General features: G+C 37.5%; 1 protein-coding gene across 1 annotated transcript in view; it reads left to right on the top strand.

The window, feature by feature from the left end:
* The window catches only part of LOC118533444 (uncharacterized), a 42,797-nt gene that overhangs the window by 8,183 nt on the left and 20,562 nt on the right, over nucleotides 1-14,052 (top strand). Inside the window, exon 3 of the mRNA XM_078054335.1 lies at nucleotides 9,309-9,565. Coding sequence (XP_077910461.1) covers nucleotides 9,309-9,565 — 257 coding nt within the window. The remainder of the gene's footprint in view (nucleotides 1-9,308; nucleotides 9,566-14,052) is intronic.

The raw sequence follows: 14,052 nt of genomic DNA, 5'->3' as shown, positions 1-14,052 counted from the left end.
GTTTATAGCCATCTCTTCTCCATGTCTTTACACAGTCTTCCCTCTGTAACTGTGTCCAAATTTCTTCTTCTTATAAGAACATCAGTCACATAGGCTAATGGCTCACCCTAAAGATTTCATTTTAACTTAATTACCTCTTTAAAGACCCTGTCCTCAGGGCACCTGGATGGCTCAGTCAGTTAAGCAGCCGACTCTTGATTTCTGCTCAGGTCATGATCTCGGGCTCTGTGCTCAGCGAGGAGTCTGCTTGAGACTTCTCTCTCTCTCTCTGCACCTCCCCACCAACTCATGTATGTTCGCTCTCTCTCTCAAATAAATAAATTAATTAAAAAAAAAAAAAGTCCCTAGGATGCCTGGGTGGCTCAGTCGGTTAAGCCTCTGCCTTCAGCTCAGGTCATGATCCCAGAGTCCTGGGATTGAGTCCCGCATCAGGCTCCTTGCTCAGGGGGAGCCTGCTTCTCCCTCTGCCTACCGTTCCTCCTGCTTGTGCTCTCTCTCTCTCTCTCTGACAAATAAATAATTAAATTAAAGTCCTTGTCCTCAAATATAGTCACATTCTGAGTCACTGAGGGTTCGTACTTCAACATATGAATTTTGGGAGGACAAAACTAAGCCCACAACAGTGGCCTTATTCCTCGGGTCCTCTTTTCTGCTTTCTCATCTCTCAATAGCCTGACTCCAGGCTTTATTTAAATATATAGATAAAGAGGGATACCTGGCTGGCTCAGTTGTTTAAGCATCTGACTTTTGATTTTGGCTCAGGTCATGATCTCAGGGTCATGAGATGGAGCCCCAAGTCAGGCTCCACAGTCGGCATGGAGCCAACTTAAGATTCCCTCTTTCCCTCTCCCTTTGCCCCTCCCCCCGACTTGCATGCACTTTCTCTCTCAAAATAGAAAATATGTATCTATATCTATAGATACGTAGATAAAAACATATTTCTTTCAATTTTATTTATTCTAATATTTTCCCTCCTTTAGCATAGAGGTGAATGAGCTTAAATTTAAATGGAGTTTATATAAATACAATCCATTTTATAACACTGAAAAGATTTCTTAATTTGTCTTTTTTTTTTTTTCCAGAAAAATGTAATGCCAATACCTGAAAACTGTAGCAGTTTTAGTATGGGTAACATCACTCTTCTTGTCCACAATATAACTTCCTATTAATATTTACTAAATTTGGGATTTTTGATCATTCAGATTTGGATTAGATTAAGGTTTATGTTTATGCTTAATTCATAAAGAAGCCTTTTAAACCAAATCGTCAAAAAAGATCACAAGTTTTAAACCTTGTCAAAAGAAAATATGTAAGTTATTTTTAAGAATTTCTAAGTACTTTTTATTTATTTTATTTATTTATTTATTTTGAATATTTTATTTCTTTATTTGAGAGAGAGAGAGCATGAGCAGGAGGGGAGAGGCTGAGGGAGAGGGAGGAGCAGACTCCCTGCTCAGCAGGGAGCCCGATGTCAGGCCTGATCCCAGGACCCGGAGACCATGACCTGAGCCAAAGGCAGATGCTTAACCGACTGAGCCACCCATGCACCCTCAAAGTACTTTTTAAAAGCAAATCTCTACATGTACATAAATCATTTGGTAACTATAAATATTTTTAATCTATTTATCAAAGCAGGTATATGAAAGGCTCTACACATCTCATTTTGACTTCGTTTTAGATGGTATACATATTAATAAAAGAATCTAGTGATTTCGGGGCGCCTGGGTGGCTCAGTTGGTTAAGCGACTGCCTTCGGCTCAGGTCATGATCCTGGAGTCCCGGGATCGAGTCCCGCATCGGGCTCCCTGCTCAGCGGGGAGTCTGCTTCTCCCTCTGACCCTCATGATCTCTCTATCTCATTCTCTCTCTCAAATAAATAAATAAAATCTTTAAAAAAAAAAAAAAAGAATCTAGTGATTTCAACAGAATACCTCAGCATGAGTCATCTTTCTCTTTTCCAATAACCTATTATTTAATCCCACAGGAACACAATTGTCTTGATAAGGCAGTTTTTCTATTCACTGCATGAATTTGAACTTTTTTGTTGTAATCAACTTTATTTCTTTGTGAGACATACAAAAATAATTATCATGTGTTTCTGCCCAATAATGGAGAAACAGGTGCAAGAGGGGCTATATTTAAGAAGAGTCAGATATGGACGTGGTAAATATTAAAGTGTTCAGTTGGTGATTGTGTTGTCTAGGCACAACAGTTGAGCAGTTGGCGTAGTGCTGGATAAGCTGCTGTAGGAATAAATAGGAGTTAAACAACTTGTAAAAAAATGTTCCTGATAATATGTGTAATAAGGCCTGGTGTGTTAAACTTAAAATAAATGTAAAGTGTTTTGCCAGTATTTTTAGTTGGATTTTTCATGGAAATTTGTTATTTGTGAGGGCAATATGACTGTGTTTATGTAGATAAGATGTTTTTTCTTTCCTTAGTGTAGTAATAAGGCAAATAGTAGAAACCTGGTAGATGCAGCCTTGGAGGGGGTGAATGGAAAATTGGCAATGCCAATTTTGCTGCTAAAGAAAAATATATCAAAACCAATTATTATTAATTTTACTTGCAATTTTTATTAAGATAATTGAAGAAGCACATTGCAGTTTTAAGGAATAATACAGAGAGATCCTTTATACACTTTGCTGAGTTTATCCCGTAGTCAATTTTGTAAAATATAATATAATGTAACAACCTGAATATTGACATTAATGCAACACGGTCTACCAGTCCACCAATCTTATTCAGATTTCCCCTGTTTTACTTGTATTCATTTGTGTGTTTATGTGTGTAAAGTTCTAAATAATCAGTCAAGATACTGAACAGTTTGAACACCACAAAGATCTTTCCTGTTGCCATTTTATATCCACACCCACTTCCTTCCTACGCTCAACCCTTGGTAACCACTAATCTTTCCTTCATTCTAAAGTGTTGTCATTTCAAAAATATTTTACACTCAAAAAGCTAAACATAGAGTTATCATGACCTTTAAAAGAAGAGTGATATCATATGATCTCAAGTGACAACTAAGGATAGAAGAGATATCCTTTGCTTGTGTCCTTAGAACATTCTGCTCATACCACTATTATTATACCTGTTAAGGTATATTCTAATTATTTGTTTTATAATTGGTCTCCCTGATGAGCTGGGAAATTTTTGAGAGTTCTTAATTTTCTCTGGGCACATGCCTGGAACATAGAAGATACTGAAGGCTTGTTGGTCAAATAAAGAATGGCTTAGAGAGGTGCTAGATGGGAAGCAGGAAGACCAAGTAGGAGGTCTTGTAACAGTGCATGAGATGAACAATGGGGCCCTAAAACAAGACAAGGCAGCAAAGCAGCAGGCATGGGAAGAGAGGGATAGATATGAGAGACATATTAGAGGTAAAATGAACAGACCTAGTAACTAGAGGGGAGGATTTAAAAGAGGGTTAATCAAAAATGACTCTGATCTAATTAACATGTTTTTACAAAAATATAAATGAATTTTGAACTTTCCATTTTTAAAACATTTGATCTTATTATTAAAAGGTCTTTTCTAAATGGATTTTTCATAGAATACTTAGCCCATTATTTTAAGTAAATACATTTATGATTAAATAGATCAGTCTTAAAACAGGCTCTGATCTGCAATACATAAACATAGGGATGAAGCAAATAATATTTTGGTTAACAAGTAGAAACTGACAAATGAACACCTGGAGAAAGGAGTGGACGTGCTCAAAAAAGGCCACAGGGGCCCATGGCTGGCTTAGTCAGTAAGAGTATGCAGCTCTTAACCCCAGGGTCATGAGTTCGAGCCCCATATTGGGCGTGGGGCCTAGTTAAAAAAAAAAAAATGCTACAAAAGAATAGCTCCTTTGTAATAGCTAACATAGGAGTAAAAAGTTTTACTTGTATGAAAAGTAAGAAGGGGTGAAAATCTGACCCTGGAGTTTATTTAGCACAAGTTAGAAAAATTTAAACCAAACCATTTCATTATCAACCAGTGGTGGTGAATAATTCTCTTAACTAACCACTCCTTTTCTCTAGGGAGAATTTGTTAAATTTATTATTTCACTAGTGGTTGTATTCTATTCTAAGAAATTTTAGTTTAATGATACTGTAATTATTTTTCAGAATTCCTTTCCTCACTACTTCAGACTGCAAAACTGATTCCTATTCAGAATTTTGTCAGAATGTCCTAAAAACCCAACTTCATATTACAAGCCATGTTCCTCTATGGTAGGAAGGCTGTAGTATCCTTGAGAATTGCTTAAGGGTCAAGACTATAGAGCAGCTTTTAATAATGCATATTTTGGGGGAAATGGACTAGTATTTTAAAAAGAAGATTGGTCTGTGCCAAAAATGGAATTAAAAAGCAGTCTAAATGATGAAGTCAGTGCAACCTAGAGACTGTGGGGCTGGCCATGAAGTGTTCATTCAATTCCAGACTCTTCTTCACCCTGGGAAGCTTTATAAAATATAAGATGCATTTAAAAAACCCATGCATTCATTTACATCTTCTGTGGTCATTTAAAGAAACCCTCCCCCCCCCATATAGAATTTGTTACATCCAGTTTAGCACAGTTCCTTAATATCAGCACAAGGAATGCCTCCATGCAAGAGAAAAAGAACCACCAAAGAAAACTGGAAAGAAGTAATCAGGGAGGGAGAGAAAAAGGAGTTTCATGAATGCCAAGAATCAGTCATGGATTCACTGCAGAAAGCAGAAACCACCTTAAGTATTTCAAACCGAAAATGATTTAATGAAGAGAATTATGTATACAGAGTGATTGGAAGTTCTGGGTGTGGGAGCTGAGGCCAGAACTGGATGAATGAGTTCAAGGACACACACTGTGGATGAGATCCTAAGGTCAGGAAGTTGCTGCAACTGCCGCTGAGCCTTTATTTTATTTATTTATTTTTATTTTTAAAAAGATTTTATTTATTCATTTGCAAGAGAGAGAGAGAGAGAGAGAGAGAGAAGATGAACGGGAGAGGGGCAGAATGGAAGCAGACTCCCTACTGAGCCGGGAGCGTGAAGCAGGCCAGCCCCAAGGACCCTGAGATCATGACCCCAGCCACGACCCTAGAGGGAGTCAGACGCCTTAACCCACTCAGGTTAAGGCGTCTGACTGAGCCAGACACCCCCCACTGAGCCTTTCCTGCACAGGCACAGCTGCTTCTCAACCTCCACGAAGCTGTTGGCTAAGTAATGCGATGTTTTTCTCTGGCTCCCTCCTTGACTTTGCTTACCAGCAGAATTAGTGGTGGGAAAATGGCCTCCTCTCTATTCTAAATTTTGTGGGAGTACATCTCTTTGGTGCAGCTCAATGTACACCTAGCATGGCTCTCAAAGTGTAGTTCCCTGGACCAGCAACATGAATGTCACCTGGGAACTTGGTAGAAATACAAATTCTCAGACCCCATGCCAAACTAGGAACTCTGGATGTAGGCCTAGCAATCTGTTTTTTAATGATCTAGGTGATTCTGATGCATTGCTGAAGTTTGAGAACCATTGGCCTAGAGAATCCCGGCCCCCACAAGGACTCTGGAAACAAAGTTTTATTTCTAGTTCTGCAGAATAAGAAGACATCACAGGGGTGGGAATGGATACCAAGTGCCAATGACCATATCCAGAAAAGAGCATGGTCAATGGTGTCAAATGCTTCAGTGACATGTGGAATCTGGTGACAACTGAAAAGAAATTATTGAATCTGATAAGGGACCACTGGTGACTTTTGAGAGAAGAGTTTCCATGGTGGAGAATAAGGGATGAGAAATGGAATGATATAAAAATGGAATTATAGTGGATGAAGAATGAGCACAGAGGATTCTTACTGTCAGTGTGGCTGGGCAATGAAGAAGAGAAATGGGCTTTAGCTTGAGCTCAAATCTTTCACTTCATCTTCATGATCTTGTCTGTGCCCTCTACCACCTCTTCTCCATTTCAGATATCTCAGTCATTTCTGCAGCTAATTAGGGAAGTTTGTGGAGTGCCTTTTCTATGACATAATTTCAAGTTCTAAGGGAGCACAGACTTCAATTTAGTGTGTACCTGCAATTTAGTTGTATGTTTTCAATTTAGTCTATTATATTTTTGTATGTGACAGACACTATGTTAGGTCCTTGATATATGTTATTTTTATTCCTTACAAACACAATGTGAGGTGGGTAAGAAAATTTAACTGACTTGCCTATGGCCACAGTTTGTCTTGTTCCTCCAAATTTTGAGGTCTTTCTGTTCTTCCATACTTTCTTTCTCTATAAACTCCATGGCCTCACTGAAGTGTGTGTTTTTAGTGGTGATATAATAAAAAAAATACATAAAGGTATGTTTTGAGAACATTGTTTTAATTTCACAGAATTTTTTAGAATTAGAACACATTTTATACACACTGGACTAAAAATTTAGTTTAAGATGCCTTGTCTTCCCACTGCTGTACTATTAGGAATTATAGCATTTGTCATTAATGCAATTTTTTTCCTTTTTTTATTATTATTATGTTATGCTAGTCACCATACAGTGCATCATTAGTTTTTGATGTAGTGTTCCATGATTCATTGTTTGTGTATAACACCCAGTGCTCCATGCAATACATGCCCTCCTTAATACCCATCACCGGCCTAACCCATCCCCCCCAGCCCCTTCCCCTCTAAAACCCTCAGTTTGTTTCCTGAAGTCCATAGTCTCTCATGGTTCATCTCCCCTTCTGATTCCCCCCCCCTTCATTTTTCCCTTCCTTCTCCTAATGTCCTCCATGCTATTCCTTATGTTCCACAAATAAGTGAAATCATATGATAATTGACTTATTTCACTTAGCATAATCTCCTCCAGTTCCATCCATGTTGATGCAAAAGTTGGGTATTCATCCTTTCTGATGGCTGAGTAATATTCCATTGTATATATGGACCACATCTTCTTTATCCATTTGTCTGTTGAAGGGCATCTCGGCTCTTTCCCCAGTTTGGCTATTGTGGACATTGCTGCTATGAACATTGGGGTGCATGTGGACCTTCTTTTCACTACGTCTGTATCTTTGGGGTAAATGCCCAGTAGTGCAATTGCTGGGTCATAGGGTACCTCTATTTTTAACTTTTTGAGGAACTTCCACACTGTTTTCCAAAGTGGCTGTATCAACTTGCATTCCCACCAACAGTGTAAGAGGGTTCCCCTTTGTCCACAACCTCTCCAACATTTGTTGTTTCTTGCCTTGTCAATTTTTGCCATTCTAACTGGTGTGAGGTGGTATCTCAATGTGGTTTTGATTTGAATTTCCCTGATGGTTAATGATGATGAACATTTTTTCATGTGTCTGTTAGCCATTTGTATGTCTTCTTTGGAGAAATGTCATGTCTTCTGCCCATTTTTTGACTTGATTATTTGTTTTTTGGGTGTTGAGTTTGAGAAGTTCTTTATAGATCATGGATATCAGCCCTTTATCTGTAGTGTCATTTGCAAATATCTTCTCCCATTCTGTGGGTTGCCTCTTTGTTTTGTTGACTGTTTCCTTTGCTACGCAGAAGCTTTTTATCTTGATGAAGTTCCAAAAGTTCATTTTCACTTTTGTTTCCCTTGCCTTTGGAGACATGATTTGAAAGAAGTTGCTGTGGTCGATGTCAAAGAGGTTACTGCCTATGTTCTCCTCTAAGATTTTGATGGATTCCTGTCTCACATTGAGGTCTTTTTCTTTTTTTTTTTTGTCAATAACTAAATATTCCTGACCCTTTTCTGGTTATAAAGCTAATGATTTTTTATAATGTCAAATCAAATTTGCCCCCTTTCCTCCTCTTTTACAAGTTTATCAGTCTATTAAGAAATTTGAACAAAATAGGTTACATTAAAAGTTAATTGACCCCTGAATGTTAGCAGTACCTCAATTTTCTTTATCTAGTGAGCTTTCTTCACTTATCAGATAGAAAAGCAGAGACTTTTTTTTAGAAAGATTTATTTATTTGACAGAGAGATAGAAAGAGCCAGAGAGCATAAGCGGTGGGGGGGGGGGGGGGGGGGACAGGGGACGGGGGTAGGGGGAATGGCAAAGGGAGAGGGAGAAGCAGGCTTCCCACCGAGGAGGGAGCCTGACACTGGGCTCTATCCCAGGACCCTGGAATCACGACCTGAGCCAAAGGCAGACACTTAACTGACTGACCACGCAGGCGTCCCTGGTCTTTTTCAGTTAGCAGCTTGTGGCTCTCTTATGTTCCTTCCCCTCTCACAGGCCATCACTCTTCATAACTTTATGATCTTTTCTTTCCTTTATTTGCCTTAAAAATATAATCAATTAATTAATTATTTTTTAAAAGATTTTATTTATTTACTTGACAGTGAGAGCGAGAGAACACAAGCAGGGAGAGCAAGAGAAGGAGAGGGAGAAGTAGGCTCCCCGCTGAGTGGGGAGCCTGATGGAGGGCTCCATCCCAGGACTCTGAGATCATGACCTGAGCTGAAGACAGACGCTTAATCATCTGGGTCACCCAGGCACCCCGAAATATAGTCAATTTAAGCCTCATTCTTTCTCCTCACTCTCCTATCCACCCATTTCTCTGATCAGCACAGACAAGTCCAGGAAACAAGTGGTATAAACATAGGCATCTCTTTATGAGAGAGGCCTCTGAACACATTCCTCTTCACAACCATCACAAAGCAAGCATCTATGGCCAAAGCATTAAGTATTTCTTTTCTGCTAGGAATTATACAATTCATTATTGGTATAATTTACTCTTATAACAAGATTTAAACAACTTTAATGTTGATGAGAATAAAATAACTTATTCTAAACCCTATGTGTCATTCTGATGGATTTTTTAAATTATACTGCTTCAGTTTTTATTTTATTTTTTTATAAGTTTATGTATTTATTAAATAATCTCTACAGTCAACATGGGGTTCAAACTCACAACTCTGAGATCAAGAGTTGCAAGCTCTTCCAACTGAGCCAGCCAGGCACCCCTTGAAATAATTTTTAAAATATATGTAACATTGGAATATACTGTTAGGAGATTTGAGAGTCTTCATTTTATTGTATAATAATGTATAATTAGGGCACCTGGGTGGCTTAATCAATTGAGTGACTGACTCTTGATCTCGGCTCAGGTCATGATCTCTCGGGGACCTGGGATGGAGCCCTGAGTGGGCTCTGCACTCAGGAGTCTGCTTAAGGATTCTCTCTCTCCTTCTCCCTTTGCCCCAACCACTGCTCGCTCACTGTCTCTCAAATAAATGAATAAGTCTTTTTAAAAAATAATGTATAACTTAAATACCCATAGTAATTTAAAGTCATGAATTTTCTAAAACCAAAATTATGATTTTCCCTTTCTCATTAGCTAAGAAATCTTCAAAACAAGCTCCTCATAAAAGAAACTTCATTGCAAGAAATGAAGAATGAGCTAGAAAGTTACAAAGAAAATAATGTGCAACAGTCTTTCCAGATAATGTCCCTGAAGGATGATATCAAGGATCTAGAGGAACTTATTGCTTCTCTAACCAGAATTAAATCTTTGAAAAACACCAATATTCAGAATCTTGAAAGAGGCAATTGGGATCTAACTGAAAGAATTATAGAACTAGAAAACCGTCTAAGGTAGGAAATTTTCTAGTTTGTTTTCAAACATGTCATTTGTCATAGCTTGAAAACAGTATATAAACTTCACATTCCTGATTGATCACAGAATTTAAACTTAGTAGGATTTCCTGTAATACCTGACTCAAAATTACTATGTTTAAAAAGACATTTTTATTGAGATAGAATTCACATACCATTAAAATTCACCCTTTTGATCACTTGTACTTCATTAAAAAAGAAAAGAAAAAATTCACCTCTTTAAAGTATACAATTCATTGGGGAGGGCATGTGCTATGGTGAGTGCTGTGAATTGTGTAAGACTGATGAATCACAGACCTGTACCCCTGAGACAAATAATACATTATATGTTAATAAAAAAAATTTTTTTAAGTATAAAATTCGGTAGGTTTTAGTATATTTACAAGGTTGTGCAATCATTGACACTATTCAATTCCGGAACATTTCATCACCCTCCAAAGAATCCCCATGTCTATTAGCAATTACTCCCCATACCATTCTCTCTAGTCCCTGACAACCACTAATCTACATTCTTTATCTCTGGACTTGACTTTTCTGGACATTTCACATGAATGCAATCATACAATAGATGGCTTCTGTGTCACTTATTTCACTTAGCACAATATTTTTAAGATTAATCCATGTTGAACCATGAATCCGTATACTCCACTCCTTTTCATGGCTGAATAATACTCTGTTGTATGAATATACCACAGTTTTCTTATCCATTCATCAGTTCATGGACATTGGGTTGTTTCCCTTTTTTGGAGGGGCTTTATGAATAATGCTGCTGTGATCATTCTTGTATGAGCTTTTATATGACTGTATGCTTCATTTCTCTTAAGTATATGCCTTGGAAGTAGAATTGCTAGGCCATAAAGTAACTCTATGTTTACTTTTGAGAACTTCCGGACTATTTTCCAAGGCAGCTGCACCATTTTACATTCCCACCAGCAATGTATGAGGATTCCAACTGCTCTACATCCTCACCAACACTTGTTACTGTTCATCTTCTTTATGATAGCCATTCTAGTGGATATGAAGTCGCATCTCATTGCGATTTTAATTTGTATTTCCATAAGATTAAAGAGTTGAGCATTTTTTCATGTGCTTATTGGCCATTTGTATATCTTCTTAGTAGAAATATTTATTAAAATCCTTTACCTAATTTTATTTTATTTTTAAAATTTATTTAAATTTATTATTAATTTTTTAATTTTTAATTTAAATTCAATTAATTAACATATAATATTTTATTAGTTTCAGAGGTAGAGGTCAATGATTTATCAGTCTTATATAATACCCAGTGCTCATTACATCATGTGCCTTCCTTGATGTCCATCACCCAGTTATCCCATCCCCCTAGCCCCCCTCACCTCCAGCAACCCTCAGTTTGTTTCCTATGATTAAGAGTCTCTAATGGTTTATCTCCCTCTCTGATTTCATCTTGTTTTATTTTTTCTTCTCTTCCCCTATGATCCTTTGTTTTGTGTCTTAAATTCCACATGAGTGAGATCATATGATAATTGTCTTTCTCTGATTGACTTATTTCGCTTCACATAATGCCCTCTAGTGCCATCCACGTCACTGAAAATGGCAAGATTCCATTTTTTTCATGGCTGAGTAGTACTCCATTGTATATATACACCACATCTTCTTTATCCATTCATCTGCTGATGGACATCTGGGCTCTTTCCATAGTTTGGCTATTGTGGACATTGCTGCTATAAACATTGGGGTGCAGGTGCCCCTTTGGATCACTACATTTGTGTCTTTGGGGTAAATACCTAGTAGTCCAATTGCTAGGTTGTAGCGTAGCTCTATTTTCACCTTTTTGAGGAACCTCCATACTGCTTTCCAGAGTGGCTGCACCAGCTTGCATTCCCACCAACCGTGTAAGGGGGTTTCCCTTTCTCTGCCTCCTTGCCAACATCTGTTGTTTCCTGACTTGTTAATTTTAGCCATTCTGACTGGTGTGAGGTGGTATCTCATTGTGGTTTTGATTTGTATTTCCCTGATGCTGAGCGATGTTGAGCATTTTTTCATGTGTCTGTTGGCCATTTGGATGTCTTCTTTGGAGAAATGTTTGTTTATGTCTTCTGCCCATTTCTTGATTGGATTATTTGTTCTTTGGGTGTTGGGTTTGATAAGTTCTTTAGAGATTTTAGAAACTAGCCCTTTATCTCATATGTCATCTGCAAATATCTTCTCCCATTCTGTCAGTTGTCTTTTGGTTTTGTTGACTGTTTCCTTTTCCTGTGCAAAAGCTTTTTATCTTGATGAAGTCCCACTAGTTCTTTTTTGCCTTTGTTTCCCTTGCCTTTGGAGAAGTGTCTAGCAAGAAGTTGCTGCAGCTGAGGTCATCGAGGTTGCTGCCTGTGTTCTCTAGGATTTTGATGGACTCCTGTCTCACATTTATGTTTTTCATCCATTTTGAGTCTATTTTTGTGTATGGTGTAAGGAAATGGCCCAGTTTCATTCTTCTGCATGTGGCTGTCCAATTTTCCCAACACCATTTGTTGAAGAGACTGTCTTTTTTCCATTGGATATTCTTCCCTGCTTTGTTGAAGATTAGTTGACCACAGAGTTGAGGGGCCATTTCTGGGTTCTCTATTCTGTTTCATTGATCTATGTGTCTGTTTTTGTGTCAGTACCATACTGTCTTGATGACTACAACTTTGTAATAGAGCTTGAAGTCTGGAATTGTGATGCCACCAGCTTTGGTTTTCTTTTTCAATATTCCTCTGGCTATTTAGAGTCTTTTCTTGTTCCATAAAATTTTAGGATTATTTGTTTCAACTCTGTGAAAAAAGTTGATGGTATTTTGATAGGGATTACATTGAATGTATAGATTGCTCTAGGTAGCTTAGACATTTTAACAATATTTGCTCTTCCAATCTATGAGCATGGAACGTTTCATACTATTGTGGTCAGAAAAGATGCATAATATGGTTTCAGTCTTCTTAAATTTATTGAGACTTGTTTCAAAGCATGTGATCTATCCTGGAGAATGTTCCATGGGAACCTGAAAAAGAACGTGTATTCCATTGTTTTGGATGGAATGTTCTCTATATATCTGTTAAGTCCATCTGATCTAATATATCATTCAGTGACACTGTTTCCTTACTGATTTTCTGCTTGGATGATCTATCCACTGATGTTACTGGGGTGTTAAAGTCCCCTACTATTATTATATTACTGTCAGTTTCTCCCTTTATGTCTGTTAATATTTGCTTTATGTATTTAAATGTTCCAATTTTGGTTGCATAGATATTTACAGTTGTTATATACTTCTGTTGAATTGACCTGTTTGTCATTATGTAATGCCCTTCTTTGTCTCTTAGCAAAACTTATAACAGACAAAACGGACTTTAAAACAAAGCCTCTCGCTGTGTCTCTCTCTGTCAAATAAATAAAATCTTAAAAAAAAAAAGTAATTATTGATAGGTATGTATTTATTTTCATTTTGTTAATTGTTTTCTGGTTATTTTTGTAGTTATTCTATCTTCTCCTCACATCCCCTTTCCTTTGACTCATGACTTTAAGTAGTGTTATGCCTGAATACTTTCTCTCTATTTTTTGCATATATATCATAGGTTTTGGGTTTGTGGTTACTTTGAGGTTCATATATAGGACCCTAAATATATAGCAGTTTATAGTAAGTTGATTTAAGTTTGAACACATTCTTTTTTTTTTTTTAAGATTTTATTTATTTATTTGACAGAGAGAGAGAGACAGAGTGAGAGGGAACACAAGCAGGGGGAGTGGGAGAGGGAGAAACAGGCCTCCCACAGAGCAGGGAGCCCGACGCAGGGCTCAATCCTAGGATCCCAGGATCATGACCTGAGCTGAAGGCAGATGCTTAACGACTGAGCCACCTGGGCACCCCAAGTTTGAACACATTCTAAAAGAACTTTTTTTTTACTCTCTCCTCCATGTCTTATATATATATGCTGTCATATATTTTATATCTTTTTATTATATTTTTGTTACTTCTAATTATGGCCTTTCTTTTTCACTTAAAGAAGTCCCTTTAGCATTTCTTGTAAGTCTCGTTTGGTGGTGAAGAAATCCTTTAACTGTTGTTTGTCTGGGAAACTCTTTATCTCTCCTGCAATTCTGAATGATAACGTTGCCAGGTAGACTACTTTGGGTCGTAGGTTTTTTCCTTTTAGCTCTTTGCCACACCTTTCTGGCTTGCAAAGTTTCTGCTGAAAAATCAGCTGAGAGCCTCATGGGGTTTTCCTTGTATGTAACTAGTTGCTTCTTTCTTGCTGCTTTTAAAATTCTCTCTTTATCATTAACCTTTGACATTTAATTATTATGTGTTGGTGATTTGGACCTCCTTGAGTTCATCTTGTTTGGAGCTCTCCATGCTTCCTGAACTTGGAGGTCTGTTTCCTTTCCCAGGTTAGGGAATTTTTCAGCTGTTATTCCTTTTTTTTTTTTTTTTTTAAGATTTTATTTATTTATTTGACAGAGAGTGT

The sequence above is a fragment of the Halichoerus grypus genome, chromosome 8 (assembly GCF_964656455.1).
Source record: "Halichoerus grypus chromosome 8, mHalGry1.hap1.1, whole genome shotgun sequence".
NCBI lineage: Eukaryota > Metazoa > Chordata > Mammalia > Carnivora > Phocidae > Halichoerus > Halichoerus grypus.
This window is presented reverse-complemented; position numbering and strand designations above follow the sequence as displayed.